Here is a 14,813-nt window from a genome sequence, read left to right on the forward strand (position 1 = left end):
GGGTTTTGTGTAAAAATTTGCATAACTTTTCCTGAGCTTTCATTTTCATCATGATAATTGCAGCAGCCAATATATATACATATATAATATATATAGACCAGCTGGCCAACCCTGATGGTTAGGGTTGGCCATAATATCCAAGCATTTGGGTACTTGGAACTTTACCTACCATTTATAAATACACACACATTCTTATGTGTCACGTACTGCTAGCTGAAAATTAAATTATGGGGGAGCATAGCCATTCTCTCCGTGATGAAATCAACCCATCAAGCTTTGGTGATAAAATTACTGTTCTAAGCATTGATGGGGGAGGAATTAGAGGCATTATTCCTGGAACCATATTGAGTCTCCTTGAATCAAAACTACAAGTATGCAAATTTAGGACTCTCTCTCTCACTCACACACACACACACAACTATTTGGTCACAGCCAATATTGAAGGAAATGTTAAAACTTAACTAGTATCAGTAGCAACAGTGTTAATGTGACACTTCTAGTTCAGAAAATGTGTCTTAATTTGCCTCTTTGGGATCATGTATAATCAGTGTGTACGTAGTAAGTAGTGTTTGTTTTGTTTAGGAACTGGATGGAGAAGAAGCCCGAATTGCAGATTACTTCGATGTGATTGCAGGAACCAGCACAGGAGGACTAATAGCAGCCATGTTGGCAGCACCTGACCAAAAAAAGAGACCCCTTTTCAAGGCCAAAGAAATTGTTCCATTCTATCTCAAGCATTGCCCCAAAATATTTCCTCAATCCAGGTTTTAATCAATTTGATCTCTGGCTGTGTGTGTGTGTGTATTCACTCTAATACTTACAATTTTGTTTGTGACAACATATATAGTGGCCTAGTTATGAGAATAAAAGCCTTAACGGGACCAAAATATGATGGCAAGTATATTAGAAATTTACTTCACAAGGTACTTGGAGCTCGAAGACTGCATGAAACTGTAACACGAATTGTTATACCTACATTTGACATCAAATTGTTACAACCTACTGTCTTCTCAACCTTTGAGGTATGTAGTATACTCAATAAGTTGCACATACATACTTATATATGTAGACAGCTAGCAGCATTACATTGAAAATGTTCACATGTTAAAACCATGATATCTATGTTGCATGCAGGCAGAGATGGATGCTTCTGTGGATGCATTGCTATCAGATGTTTGCATTGGCACTTCTTCAGCTCCAACTTATCTTCCATCTCATTATTTCAAAACTAAAGACTCAGGAGGAAATGAAAGGGAATTCAACCTTGTTGATGGTGGGGTGGCAGCAAACAATCCTGTAAGATACAAATCCTTCATTCTTTCATCCAAAAAATGCTAACGTTAGTTGTGGGTGTTAAACTCATAGGTAAAGTTTATTCTTGAAATCCAGCTTTCAAGTAAAGGACTAAAGGGTGTCCATGTACTTAGATGCTACATATTCAAAACGTAACCAGGTAATGTGGGACTGTGCTAACATATACTACACCCCTCCTACGTCCCTCTTACAATGGCCACATGATCGGAACATAAGAGGTGAATATAAAAGAGACATGTTATATACACCCGTTGTATGTAAGAATTTCTCCCTTAATTGATTAAATGGTTCGTTTTTCTTTACTTGCCAGCATTTCGGAAAAGGGTCTAGTCCATATATCCCCATCGCAATCGTTACCACTTCAGCCAAAACCCGAGTGACAGAATAGGAATTTCAAATTTTTAGTGTTTCCTTTTCTTATTTACCCTGATAATATGATCTTGTTTACATATATAGATTAGGTATGCATGCTTAACTATACTCATATGGAATCAATTTCGTGATTTGAATTGGAAAGGCATTGCTGGCAATGAAGCCAACAGGGACGGTGTTCCCAGGCGATCCAAATGCTCTGCCTTCACCACAAAGTCTAGACTATGGGAAATACCTTGTGCTCTCTCTAGGCACTGGAACTTCAAAGATAGAGAAAAAGTTCGATGCAAAAATGGCATCAAAGTGGGGGATTTTGGGCTGGCTTTACTCGGATGGCCATTCCCCTCTAGTTGATGCATTTACATTTGCCAGCGGAGACATGGTTGACCTTCATATGTCCTTGATTTTCCGCTCCATTAGATGTGAGCACAACTACCTTCGTATTCAGGTACTTTGATAAGTTCAACCCCTCAATTGCATTCACTAATATGTACTACATTTATTGACCACATTATTGATCAAAAACATGTAATTGCAGGATGACACGTTAAGTGGGGACATATCATCGACCGACAAGGCAACAAATAAGAACATGGAGGAGCTTATAAAGACTGGTGAGAGTCTGTTGCATAAACCAGTTTCCAGGGTGAATCTTGATACTGGGATTTTTGAACCAGCTGGAAATGAAGGCACCAATGAAGAAGCCCTCACTAGGTACGTAGTAGGTGATCACTTAAATAATCAAACTACTTTGAATTTGTATATAAGCATTAATTAGTTGTCGCATGCATATGGCAGATTTGCAAAATTGCTATCGGAGGAAAGAAGACTGCGCAAGGGAAGATTACACCAAGGCTCCTCCAATTGACACATTAACACTACCTTACTACAAATTTACAAGGGATTCATGAATCATGACCCTATACTTGTGAAGTGAAATTAATTATTATATGCAGTCATTTCAATCTTTTTCTTCCAATTCTAAGAAAGATAAATCCTGAATTGTCTCAACCAAAACTCGCCGCTTCTATCAATCAATGCACACAAATATGCAGCTAGAAGTTGACTACTCAACATTTGAAGCCCAATCCAAGCTGTAAAATCATATTGTTTGACACATGATGTGTACTTGCAAGTTTATTGATTAATAATACTCTCTCTCTCTCTCTCTCTCTCTCTCTCTCTCTCTCTCTCTCTCTCTCTCTCTCTCATTTCTGAAGATTGCTTGTGCATAGTAGAAAACTTGGTTCGATACACTTTATTAGCGGATAAGCATTGTATTGTTGTGTAATTGAGGGTGACTTCCTTCTTTGAATGATGCCTCATATTTTTATAGAGGTGTTGTAAACTATTATTATTCCCTTTGGTTGTATACTTGTATCTACGATCCTTTTATGACTTTCCTGGTTATGCTGAAATTTAAATCCCTTTATAATATAGGAAATAGCTAGGACCATTTATCTCTAAATTAAACTAATTGGTAATATGAGTGGGGAGACCACTATGCAAGGTCTTAATTTCCTAATGTTGGATTCTCTTTCTCAACACGTCCCCTCACATATGACATCACTTAGATCAAACACATAGACAACATATGTTAGGTGATGTGAGACCACATGTGGATGTTTGGCTAAACACGTGAACTTGGTTTGATACCATAGAGTAAATTTGAGCATATAACTCAAAATTAATTGGCAATAGGTAGGGAGATCCAGAGAGCTTCTATAATAACTACAATCATTATATGTCATCAACAAAAAGTTATTACTTTTTGATAGATCGCTCAAGTAAGTGGTAATAAGTGGTAACTTTTTGTCCATAAATGATAAGTTTTTGTGGACGGCATACAATGACTATAGTCATTATAGAATCTCACGGAGATCCAATACTTAATTATGATAAACCATGCCTTCATTTCTTGATACTTGATTCTCTCTCTCAAAACAGGTGCTGCTAAAACTCTTTCCTTATTGGGCACTATTTATGATTTGTGGGATGACAACATGATCTTGGTATGCCTTGACAGTCAAGACTTCTACTTGCACCCATACTCTTATGTTTGCCCTCGCTTGGCATCCTCACCTCGTCATGGGCCGGCCCCTTATCAAGGGCCTCTCATCATTGAATGGCTCGACCCAAGATCTTATGCATTTTGGGCCGACCTTCTTGTCATGGACTGTAACTCCTATGGGCAGGGACGGATCCACATACAAAGGTGGGGGGTCGTCTGACCCCCCAGTAGCCAGCTGAGAAGCCCATAACATGCCATCTCTTTGGACGGCGACCCCCCGAGTGTTTGGACGGCGACCCTCACGGCCTCACTTTTCTCAAGCTAAGAGAAGCCGCCCCAATCGAACTGGTTCAAAACAGTTTCAATAGCTAGCCTTCTTCCTTCTTAGAGTGAGAGCTGGTGAGTGGCGATGATTTGGATGCTTAATGAGTAGTGAGAGAGAGTGAGAGCTGAGAGTTGAGACAGAGCGAGAGAACATAAAACGAGAGTGAAAGGCTAGTGATGGTGATGATTGCCTGAATCTTGCTGACTTAAGGCTACGTGGGTAGGCCTAGTTGAAAAGGAAAACAAATGGGAATTGGGATGGGCTAATACAGCAGCCCATTTTAACTAAAACCATGTATGTGTTGTGGCCTATTACTCGTACGGTTGTGGGGTTGTGGGTATAGACTAAAATCCATTTTTTTTAGATTTAAGATTCAAAAATATAACTAATGGTTGTTATATTTAATTAATATATTTAAAAATTTTAAATTTAAATATTTGATTGAATTAAACTTCCCAAAACCCACACCACACAAACCCAACCCACTAATCCAGCCCTCACCACCAGAGCCGGCCACATGTTTGGTCCCTAAAAAATTTTGCCGCCGCTTCGCGGCGCTAAACTTGATCTGATGATGACCCCCCAAGTTTGGGATCCTGGATCCGTCCCTGCCTATGGGCCAGGCCCACTCATATTGGGTTACTCATGTGGATCCAAGGTTTGCAAATCTGTCTCAAACATGTCCCCAGCTAAACAGCCTAAACCCTACTTCTATTATATTTGGTTCGGTTGGATTATTTACTTATCTGAACAGCCCATTGTCGACACACAGAGATAGGCTTCACTTATCAGATCGCAGACCTTTCCAGATTCGTAGGCTTCCACGTAGACATCAGCAAAACATAAATCACCCAAAGGTTAAGAGTAACAAACTAACAACATCCGCCCTCCAACTCCTCTGATTAACCGCCACGTATAAAAGCCCAATCCATCCGCATTTTTACCTCACAATCACAATCCGAGAATATTTTCCCCTCCACCACCTTCCTCTTCAACCCGAACAGCGAAAAACTTTCCCGACAAAAATTCAGATGGACTCAACCCCCATTAACTGGGAAGCCCTAGACGCTTTGATCATCGATTTCGCGAAATCCGAGAACCTGGTCGAAGACTCCTCCTATACGACATCGTCTTCTTCGTCTCCACCCTCCTCGCCTCCCTCTTCTTCTTCTTCCTCCTCTATTTCTTCGTCGTCTTACCAGTCGAGATTGATCATTCGCCAGATCAGACGGTCGCTAGAGGCCGGCGACATTGAAGCCGCCATCGATCTCCTTCGCTCCCACGCCCCTTTCATTCTCGACGATCACCGACTCCTCTTCCGCTTGCAGAAACAGGTACTGCCTCTGTTTGGCTGCCGAGAAAATGCCGGATAAATTGTACTTTTTTGGGGGTTTATTTATGTCTTTTTCATCCTCAAAATTGTTAATTTTTGGCCATTTGTTTAAAGAGGTTTATTGAGCTGTTGAGGAGAGAGACTGCAGAGGATCGTGATTCTGCAATTAATTGCCTGAGAACTGCTCTTGCTCCTTGTGCCCTTGACGCCTACCCGGTACTTAAAAAGCTATTTCTTTGCTTTTAAGCTTCGTCTTTTTTCTTTCTTTGTGAATCCTTTAATGGAATTCACTGCCGAGAGACTAGAGAGGCTAGCTTATAGTTCTGTTGTATGTGTTAAAATTGAGCAAATATGAGAATTGGGGTTTTGATATTTTACTAAATGCTTTGATGCAATTGCTCTTTCTTTTCAATTATGGCTTCTGATGGATGTTTTTATTGCATTTAAGGAAGCATATGAGGAATTCAAGCATGTTCTTCTCGCTTTTATATATGACAAAGACGATCAAACTTCTCCAGTAGCAAGTGAGGTGGGATACTCAATGTATATAATGTTCTTGTAGACAGCTATGACCTACGGTTCTTCTTTTTTCACCCATACATGTAGCTTGTGGTAAAAGGCATGTTTTCTTTATGTATTCCAGTGGTCTGAAAGGAGGAGGTTTGACATTGCTGGATTGATTTCCACTGTCTTAAGAGCTCATTTACATGCCTATGATCCAGTCTTCTCGATGACATTGATATATTTAATAAGGTATTACTCACAGTTAATATTATTCTGATCTTTGGTATGCAAGGTGAGTGAGTGAGTGTGTGTGTGTGTGGGTACATCTGAGGCACTATATCATTGTATTTATCTTTTGAAGTTATCCTTGTATTATGCAGCATACACAAGGGATTTTGTTTTCGCCAAGGAATTTCATCACCCATTTCAGATCTTACTCAGAGGTTGCTTCTTGAGGAGCGTGACCCCCCTGCAACACCCCAGGAGAGCCTGTATGAAGCACCTCCTTTTGAGGAGGTGAGATTTTTAAATATGCACAACTGTCCATAGATGTTACTTGAGGTGAAAAGAGAATTATCATATAGGTCAGCATCTTGAGGGTAAATGTGATATCCACAAGATTTTCCTCATTTTCTTGTGTTAGACAATCAAGTAATAAAACCATCATTTGCACTGCTAAGCATGCCTTTATATAATTTCATGTTTGTTTTGGAAAACCAGGTGGACATACAAGCTCTTGCACATGCTGTAGAGCTTGAAAGACAAGAAGCGGTAGATAGCTTGAGATTTTCTAAGGGTGATTTATTTCAGGCGTTTCAGGTTAATTACTTTTCAATGTAAATTTTGTTTATTACATTTCTGTAAGTTTTAAATTTTTTTATTGTATTCATCATGTTCACAATTCATACGAAAATTGGTCATTTGATGCATATGTAGACTAGTCCTTGTCTTTTCCCACCTATATTCGTAGCTCTTAATTGATTTAAGACATACATTTTTTAGATATAAATGAAAGAACAAGCATACTGGTCAGTTGTTTATATAAGTGAAAGGCTGAGCATCTAAAGAGTAGCGACTGATTTGACCAGAAGAAGGGGTAGAAGAACTTATAGTGCTGATACTACATTACTTCTTTTCTTCCAACCTGAAGAACAAGATTTTGACATTATGCACTAACATTAAACTATATTTCTTTCTATTATCTACTTAAGCTTGCATGTTAGTGGTTCCCCATGAAGAATAAACCTTAATGATGCCAATGTGTTTACATTTTCATTCTCAATGACAAATATATCTTCCTGCCCATAAATCCAATAAATCATTTATGAGGTTCTTTGAGTTATTTATGGTTGGTTTAAATATTTGAGTCCACTAGTACTAATTCTTGTACTAATTGACTGCAGAATGAATTATGTAGAATGAGATTTGATGTTACCATGCTTGACGAGCTTGTTCGCGAGTACTGCGTTTACAGGGGCATTGTGGATTCCGGTATTGCATCTTCTTATGGTGAAATTTGAACTTTTGCGTTTCATCCTTCTTTTCCAAAGTTTCCTAGGCTTTTATATTTTTTTAATTTCTCACTCTGACTACTACTGATCTACCTATCAATGACAGTATCTGGTGGAGTACAAAGCCTTTCCAAATCTTTGAAAGTTGATCAACCAGTGATTGGGTATAGTTCATCAAAAGACTGTTCTCATGAGGTGGATTATGGTGCCAGCAAGCATTCTGATGGTGAAGTTTCCATTACTAATGATCACCTAGGTGGTTCCCCTGAAAAGAATTCAGATGTGACTAGCATGCAAGGAATCGAGGTTGAATTACGTTATGCTTGTGAGTCAACAAGCAACCATGGGGATTGTAGCACTAGTGGATCACATCAGCATGAAAAGCTTAGAGGAACACGAAGAAGCAGGACCAACGTAACTGCAGAAAGAAGTAAACGCAAGCGATGGAGGGGAAGACAAGATGATGTTGGTTTTACTCATGGTGTTTCTTGTAATCAAGAGCTTAGCACAACTGCCCTGGTTTCCAATACGTATTCATCGAAGCAACAGCAGGTTTTGTTTCGTTGTTATTAGGTAGAAGTGCTAGTGTTAGTGTTGGTACTGGTTGATTATTTGACAAAAGTGTTGCTCTGCAGGCATCTGAGTGTTTAACTTTAGACATTAACAATGTGGAGGATAAATATGAGATTGTGATTGGGATGAAGGAACTAGCCAGCAAAGGAATGGCTGCAGAGGTTGTGGAAGAAGTTAATGCTATGGACCCAAACTTTTTTGTACACAATCCTATTTTGCTGTTCCAACTTAAGCAGGTACTTAGATCATGTATTCTCAATGCTTCATTGAAGGAAATAGTTTCTATTCATTATAATATTATACAATGTTTTGTCAGTCTAATCTTTTCACCAATTTTAGGTTGAATTTCTTAAGCTTGTCAGCTCTGGTGATTATTCTAGTGCTCTCAGGGTTGCATGCTCTCATTTAGGTCCTTTAGCTGCCAGTAATCCAACTTTACTGAAACCTTTGAAGGAGACTTTGTTAGCACTGCTCCAACCTAATGAAGATGCACTTGGGAAAGGCTTGCCTTTACATGCTATTGCAACTTCACTCCAGGTATGCCATGACTGAATTAAGAATTAATAGTAACTGCTGATGCAATATATTTGGTTAATTGTATTCAGTTATACTTGTATACTGCTTTATGTTCTCTAAAACAGCTTTTAGGTTGCAATTAGCACTCACTGTCGATTTTTTTTTTTTTTTTTGCTATCCGGACATTATTCCTAAATGTAATATATGGAAATTAACAATGTACCATGCCTTGAATAAGAAATTAACACTTGCTTCTGTCTCGGATAGGTTGCAATTGGTAGGAGGCTTGGCATTGACGAGCCCCAGCTTATGAAAATAATGAGAGCAACCCTTCACACACATAATGAGTGGTTTAAACTTCAAATGTGTAAAGATCACTTTGAAAGTCTATTGAAGATTGATTCATTGAAAGAAGTTAATACTCCTTCGCTCGCTGTTGCCGCAACATCGAAGTCTAATGCTGATAGTTGCTCTAATGGGTCTTCACAAGTTACAATATCTTCAAGCACCAGGATGGTGGAAGATGGTAACAGTCTGACTCAAGTGTCATCCAGAGATGTTGTGTGTGACGAAAATGCAATACTGAAAGTAATGGTATGTTATTTGGACTAAAGTGCATACTTTTTCCGTATTGTCTCGCCTTTGGAAGCATATTCAATATGTAGTTGTGATTTTTCCCTTTTGAGCACTAGTTAGTTTTACTTCCTGTAGTGAAAAACACCTTCTAGCCTTGTCTTAGATGTATTCTAGAGTTAGACTAATTAGCAAACAAACACACAATATATATAGCAGCAAAAGAAAGCACAAAGAACACCAAGATTTGTTCTCGAGGTTCGGCGAACTTTGCCTACGTCCCCGTGTGATCCTTAGAGAATCACAGCTGCACTATGTATAGAATAAGAGTACAAGAACTTATTGAAACCCTAGACTACCCAACTCGCAGCCGCTCTCTTCTCTCTTGCACAAATAGCTCTCTTGTGTTTTTCCCTCTTGAAAAACCCTTCCCTTGAAGTCACTCACCCTTGAGTCTCTAACCCGAGTCTCTCTTTGAGTTTCTTCCCTAGAAGTCTCTAGCTATACTTATATTTTTTATTTATGAGACTTGCAGCAGCCTATTTATAGAGCATAGACTTACCTCTTACAATATGGATTCCTAATCCTAATAGAATTAGGTAATCTACCTATTAGCTAATTCTATTCCCTTGTACACAAGGAAAACCCTTTAGAACTCCTTCCCACACTAGGAAAGTCTTGTGCAAGTCCTATTTGTCTTCCAAAATCGTACCCCACTAGGAAAACAACAAACTACCCCACTGCCCAGTCTCCCTACTGCTCTTGGCCAGAACTGTAGCTTCCTCCAGAAATTTCCGACGAGACAAAACCACAACAATCTCCACCTTGGCGAGTCGGAACCAAAGCCATGAATGTTGTACCTTCGAGATATTCTCTAGTCTTGAAGTAACCTCGAACAAACCTCCAAAACCCCTTCACATTGGCAAAAAACCTATTGCCTCAATGCACCTTAAGTGAGAAGGTGCTCCACCCTCAATCAACTAACTTTGAAGATTGAGCAAGCTCAACCCGAGCTTGTACCTTCGAATCTTAATTGCAGCCTCAAGATTCTCTTCGCCTTTTGTTCCATAAACCCATTCATAGCCAACGTTCTCCTTGGATTTAGGAACTAACTTCCAACTGAAGTTCCTTTGTAGAGACAACCTAGCACACCTCCGACGTTCCCATTCCTTACTCTCACAAGCCCCCTTGAATGTAGCCGGATTTCCCTTACTAACACCATAGTAACCTCTGTCCTTTTCCCACCAAAACTTATGAGTTAGCTTGATGGTACTTTTGGGCTTGGACTGCCTTGTGCTCTTTTTCTCCACCTGTTCTTGAACCTTTGTTGATTGTTGTTGCTGCCCAAACTCTTCAACCCTTGTGTTATGCTCCACCAGCTCAGAGTTGGCCTTCTCTTGAACTGGATTTACCTTCATAACCACCTTGATTGCCTTTATGGTTGCATCTTCCTTAACAACAATCAAACCTTCCTCATCTTTATTGACTTCCCTTGCTGCATCCTTGAAGTCAATCTTTGATGAATAACTAACCAAGCAACAATCATGATTTGTTGCTTCTTCTTCCTTAGCCGTAGCACTTATTTGATGAGACTCTTCCTTTGTGAGATGATGCCCTTGCTCTCCCTTGTTACAATGCTCCATGAGCTCAACATCCAAGCTCTCTTTGGTAGACGCAGCTGCTCCACCTATCACTGTAACCCCGGAAAGCTTGTAGAGATTATTAGATTGCACAACTCCCTTCAGGATCACACTTAATCCTTTTGAGACTTGGAGCTTCCCTGCTCTAGACTTGAATGCATACCCATTCTTCTCTAGAGTTCCAAGAGAGATAAGATTTCTTTTCAATGTAGGAATATATCGCACATTCCCAAGCAACCTAACAATTCCATCTTGCATCTTCACCTTGACTGTGCCGACGCCATGAATCTTGCACACAGAGTTATCCCCCAACAAAACTTTGCCCTTACTAGATTCCTCATATGTATGAAACCACTCCTTGTTTGCACACATATGAAAACTACATCCGGAGTCCAAATACCAAGCATGTGGAGTAGAATTACCTAAAGATACCACCAAAAGCTCCCCATCGTCGACCACGACGTTACTTGAGTTTTCATCCCTTTTCTTCTTCTTCTCCAGCCATATCTGGCAATCCCTTTTCCAGTGGTCTAGTGAACCACACTCGAAGCAACCACCTTCTTCATCGGAATCATTGGACTTCCCCTTTTTGCTAGATCTGCCCCTCCTTTCCTTCCCTCGACTCTTCTCCTTGCCCTTAGCGTAAAGGCCTTGTGATGACTGAGTGTCTTCAGTTAAATCATCTAACTTTGCATATGACTGGAGCGCTTGCACCACGTCATCAAGCTTTAGAGTCTCCTTTCCAAACATCAAAGTTGTTCGGAAGTGCTTGAAAGAAGATGGCAGGGATCTCAGCAAGATGATAGCCTTATCATCATCCTTGTAAACTTCTTCGACCTTGTCGAGATTAGCTATGCAATGCTGAAATTTGCATACATGATCCGCTACATCTCCACCTTCTTCTAGTCGAAGCCCGAAGAGTTCATCCTTCAAGAAGAGTTTATTGGACACCGTCTTGCCCATATAAACACTCTCTAACTTGTCCCATGCTTCTTTTGCTGTCATCGCCTCTGTGATGTGAGACCTCACGGATCTTGTGAGGTGGATCTCTATTGAACTCTTGGCCTTCTTGAGAACCTTGTTCCATGTTCCTTTTGACGTGGTTGTCGGCTTCTCACCAAGAAGTGCATCATCCAGATCCTGCTGCACCAGCACGTTCTTCATCATCCGTTGCCAATCTGTAAAATCATCCTTGCCATCATATGGCTTCAAAGCAGGCCTTAAATCCCCTAAGTCCATGCTTCGACCTCCTCTAGACATCGCGGACACCTATTACCAACCTGGCTTTGATACCAATTGTAGTGAATTAACACCCCCTGTGATCTTGTCCTTGATGTATTCTAGAGTTAAAACAGATATAGCAAACAACACACAATATGGCAGCAAAAGTAAACACAAAAAACACCAAGATTTGTTCTCGAGGTTCGGCGAACTTTGCCTACGTCCCCGTGTGATCCTTAGAGAATCACAGCTGCACTATGTATAGAATAAGAGTACAAGAACTTATTGAAACCCTAGACTACCCAACTCGCAGCCGCTCTCTTCTCTCTTGCACAAATAGCTCTCTTGTGTTTTTCCCTCTTGAAAAACCCTTCCCTTGAAGTCACTCACCCTTGAGTCTCTAACCCGAGTCTCTCTTTGAGTTTCTTCCCTAGAAGTCTCTAGCTATACTTATATTTTTTATTTATGAGACTTGCAGCAGCCTATTTATAGAGCATAGACTTACCTCTTACAATATGGATTCCTAATCCTAATAGAATTAGGTAATCTACCTATTAGCTAATTCTATTCCCTTGTACACAAGGAAAACCCTTTAGAACTCCTTCCCACACTAGGAAAGTCTTGTGCAAGTCCTATTTGTCTTCCAAAATCGTACCCCACTAGGAAAACAACAAACTACCCCACTGCCCAGTCTCCCTACTGCTCTTGGCCAGAACTGTAGCTTCCTCCAGAAATTTCCGACGAGACAAAACCACAACACTTCCTTGCTCTTACCAAAGATTGGCGTCTTCCTATAGTTATTTTGTCCATTGCACATCATTGTCCTTCCCATTCTTGGTCATCCTTACGACATAAGATTCCTGATCATCAATATATTCCCCACCAAAAGGATTCCCCTAGGTTTAAAAGAAATGTTGGGCCAGGTCTCTGTATGGTTGGTAAATTGCAATTGCTACCAAGCTATGATATTTTGTTCTAATATAAGCATTATCTCTAAGTTCTAAGTTCTAACACAGGTTTGCTCAGTACAACAACTAATTTTACCATTTTGGTGCTTGCAGGAATTTCTAGCTTTTTCGAGGGCTGATGCCATCCATCTTCTTGCACAGTACAATGGAAATGCTGAGACAGCCATTCAGCAAATATTTGCATAGTTTGAGTTGTAGGCTTGTAGCTGTATTCCAGCTATGTATAATTTATTTTTGCTTATTATTTTATTCAATTTGTGCATAAGAGTTTCCCATGTAGGCAGATTATACACATAGTTGCAAAGTGAGGTACATAGCATGTATTGTTAACGCTTATACTGGCTGTTCTTTTGTATATTATCATATGGGAATTCCGTCTGAATTGGTTGATCAAAAAAATAATAAAACACTTCGATAATTGGATTGGTTTAGTGGTTGATGGGAATGTGGGTCAATGCTCACCACTCCTCGTTCTTGATTTAATTCTGTTCTATTATATTGTTTGTAAGCTTACCCTATTATTTGAAAAACATCTTGCATTTTGTTGTCTTTTTCTTTTGTCTTGGCCAAAGATCAATTTCATTGATAACAAAGAACCGAAAATACAATCAGCTTTCATGCAGCTCCTTAGGCTAATTAACTAGATGGATTATCATAGTCCACCAATAAATAGTACATTGTTGAACCATAAAAAAATTCAAAAAAAATAAGGATAGAGCCCCACGTCACATAGGTGGCTGGTGCTAAGTTGGATAAAAGAAAAAAAAAAAAACTGTGCATCAGCTTCATATTTTGAAATGCATGAAGTTGATAAATATGAGACTTCTATGATAAAGGATAATTGAGAGATAATTATCAATTTTGAACTAAAAATTATCAACCCCTAAAAAGATTAGTTTGATTTCAAATGAGTTATTCCATCACATCCTCTTTTCTTAGCGTCTCATGTTGCTTATAAAATGAGGTGAGCAACTTCAAAAAATGGATCCAAAAAAAAGAGAGAGAACGCCAAAAGGCTAAGGAAAGGGAAGTGTAGAAAGCAAAAGTGCAGTCGCCAGAACAAACATTACAGGTAGCTGTCATTCTATGCCATTCATTTCATCTCTATTTTAGGATTCAACCAAAATTCTCCTCCAATGGCGTTGAATCAAGCCTTTGGATTCGTTTACAATCCTCTCAAGACGGCTTTTGGATTCGTTTAGAATCCTCTCAAGACGGCCTTTGGATTCGTTTAGAATCCCCTCAAGACGGCTTTTAGATTCGTTTAGAATCCTCTCAAGATGGATCTCTCAAATGTCAAATATTTGGATTCGGCTAAATCCTTGCTCTCTAAAAAAATTGGTTTCAGCTGAAACCATCATGAGCTTCAAATAATGGATTCGGCTGAATCTTTTCTCTTCCAAAATTTGGTTTCGCCTGAAACCACCATTTTAAAAAATGGATTTAGCTGAATCCGCAAAAAAAAAAAAAAAAAGGATTCGATCGAGTACCAAATTGGTGGCTACGGACATCAAAAAGATGGACCCAAATGATGCCCGAGTGCATCAACAACAGAGGCAACGCCCAAGAGCATCAACAAAATATCATGCTCAAGGGCATCAGCTCAAAGTTGATGGCAGTAACAGCAAAAATCCTTCTCTGCCGCTACCAACAAAAAGATGGCTCTTTCATTTCTTCATTTAAAATAAATAATTAAGGGAAACCAAAAGAGAAAGCCAAGCAAAAAGCAATGACTGGCCTTCTTGCTCTCTGTACGTCAAACAGAAATGAATGGAGACTTCCAGCTACAAGAGCAAAGTAAACAAAAAATATCTTACTTTGCTGGCCCGTGTATACAAGATTGTTATTTGGGCATGGCTGCAAGTTAGAGACCAAGAGAAGGCAAGGTCTGCAACGGAGGCAACAAAAAAAGAAAGGATTGAAAGGCCAGCCCACAAAAAGACGGAAGGGAA

At 39.6% G+C, this 14,813-nt stretch overlaps 2 protein-coding genes across 4 annotated transcripts; both read left to right on the top strand.

Annotated features, from left to right (window-relative positions):
• The first annotated feature begins 227 nt into the window (after positions 1–227).
• Positions 228–2,563, top strand: LOC147284463 (patatin-like protein 1). The gene is made up of 7 exons (XM_086243695.1): positions 228–371; positions 583–764; positions 848–1,022; positions 1,135–1,296; positions 1,832–2,134; positions 2,225–2,400; positions 2,485–2,563. Exons 1-7 carry the CDS (start codon positions 228–230, stop codon positions 2,552–2,554), a joined length of 1,212 nt encoding a protein of 403 aa, XP_086099821.1. The 3' UTR covers positions 2,555–2,563.
• Positions 2,564–4,880: 2,317 nt separating this feature from the next.
• LOC147284464 (Ran-binding protein in the microtubule-organising centre protein) lies at positions 4,881–13,292 on the top strand. Of its 3 annotated transcripts, none has more exons than XM_086243155.1 (12): positions 4,881–5,356; positions 5,470–5,571; positions 5,804–5,884; positions 5,999–6,108; positions 6,240–6,375; positions 6,580–6,678; positions 7,263–7,368; positions 7,477–7,922; positions 8,006–8,179; positions 8,298–8,480; positions 8,727–9,053; positions 12,955–13,292. In XM_086243155.1, exons 1-12 carry the CDS (start codon positions 5,054–5,056, stop codon positions 13,045–13,047), a joined length of 2,160 nt encoding a protein of 719 aa, XP_086099281.1. In that variant the 5' UTR covers positions 4,881–5,053; the 3' UTR covers positions 13,048–13,292. The 3 variants fall into 3 exon arrangements, with proteins under 3 accessions (XP_086099281.1, XP_086099280.1, XP_086099282.1); XM_086243154.1 differs by having other exon boundaries at positions 4,885–5,356; positions 8,283–8,480; XM_086243156.1 differs by having other exon boundaries at positions 4,887–5,356; positions 7,263–7,350; positions 8,283–8,480.
• The last annotated feature ends 1,521 nt before the right edge of the window (positions 13,293–14,813 follow it).

The sequence above is a fragment of the Dryas octopetala genome, chromosome 5 (assembly GCF_963921425.1).
Source record: "Dryas octopetala chromosome 5, drDryOcto1.1, whole genome shotgun sequence".
NCBI lineage: Eukaryota > Viridiplantae > Streptophyta > Magnoliopsida > Rosales > Rosaceae > Dryas > Dryas octopetala.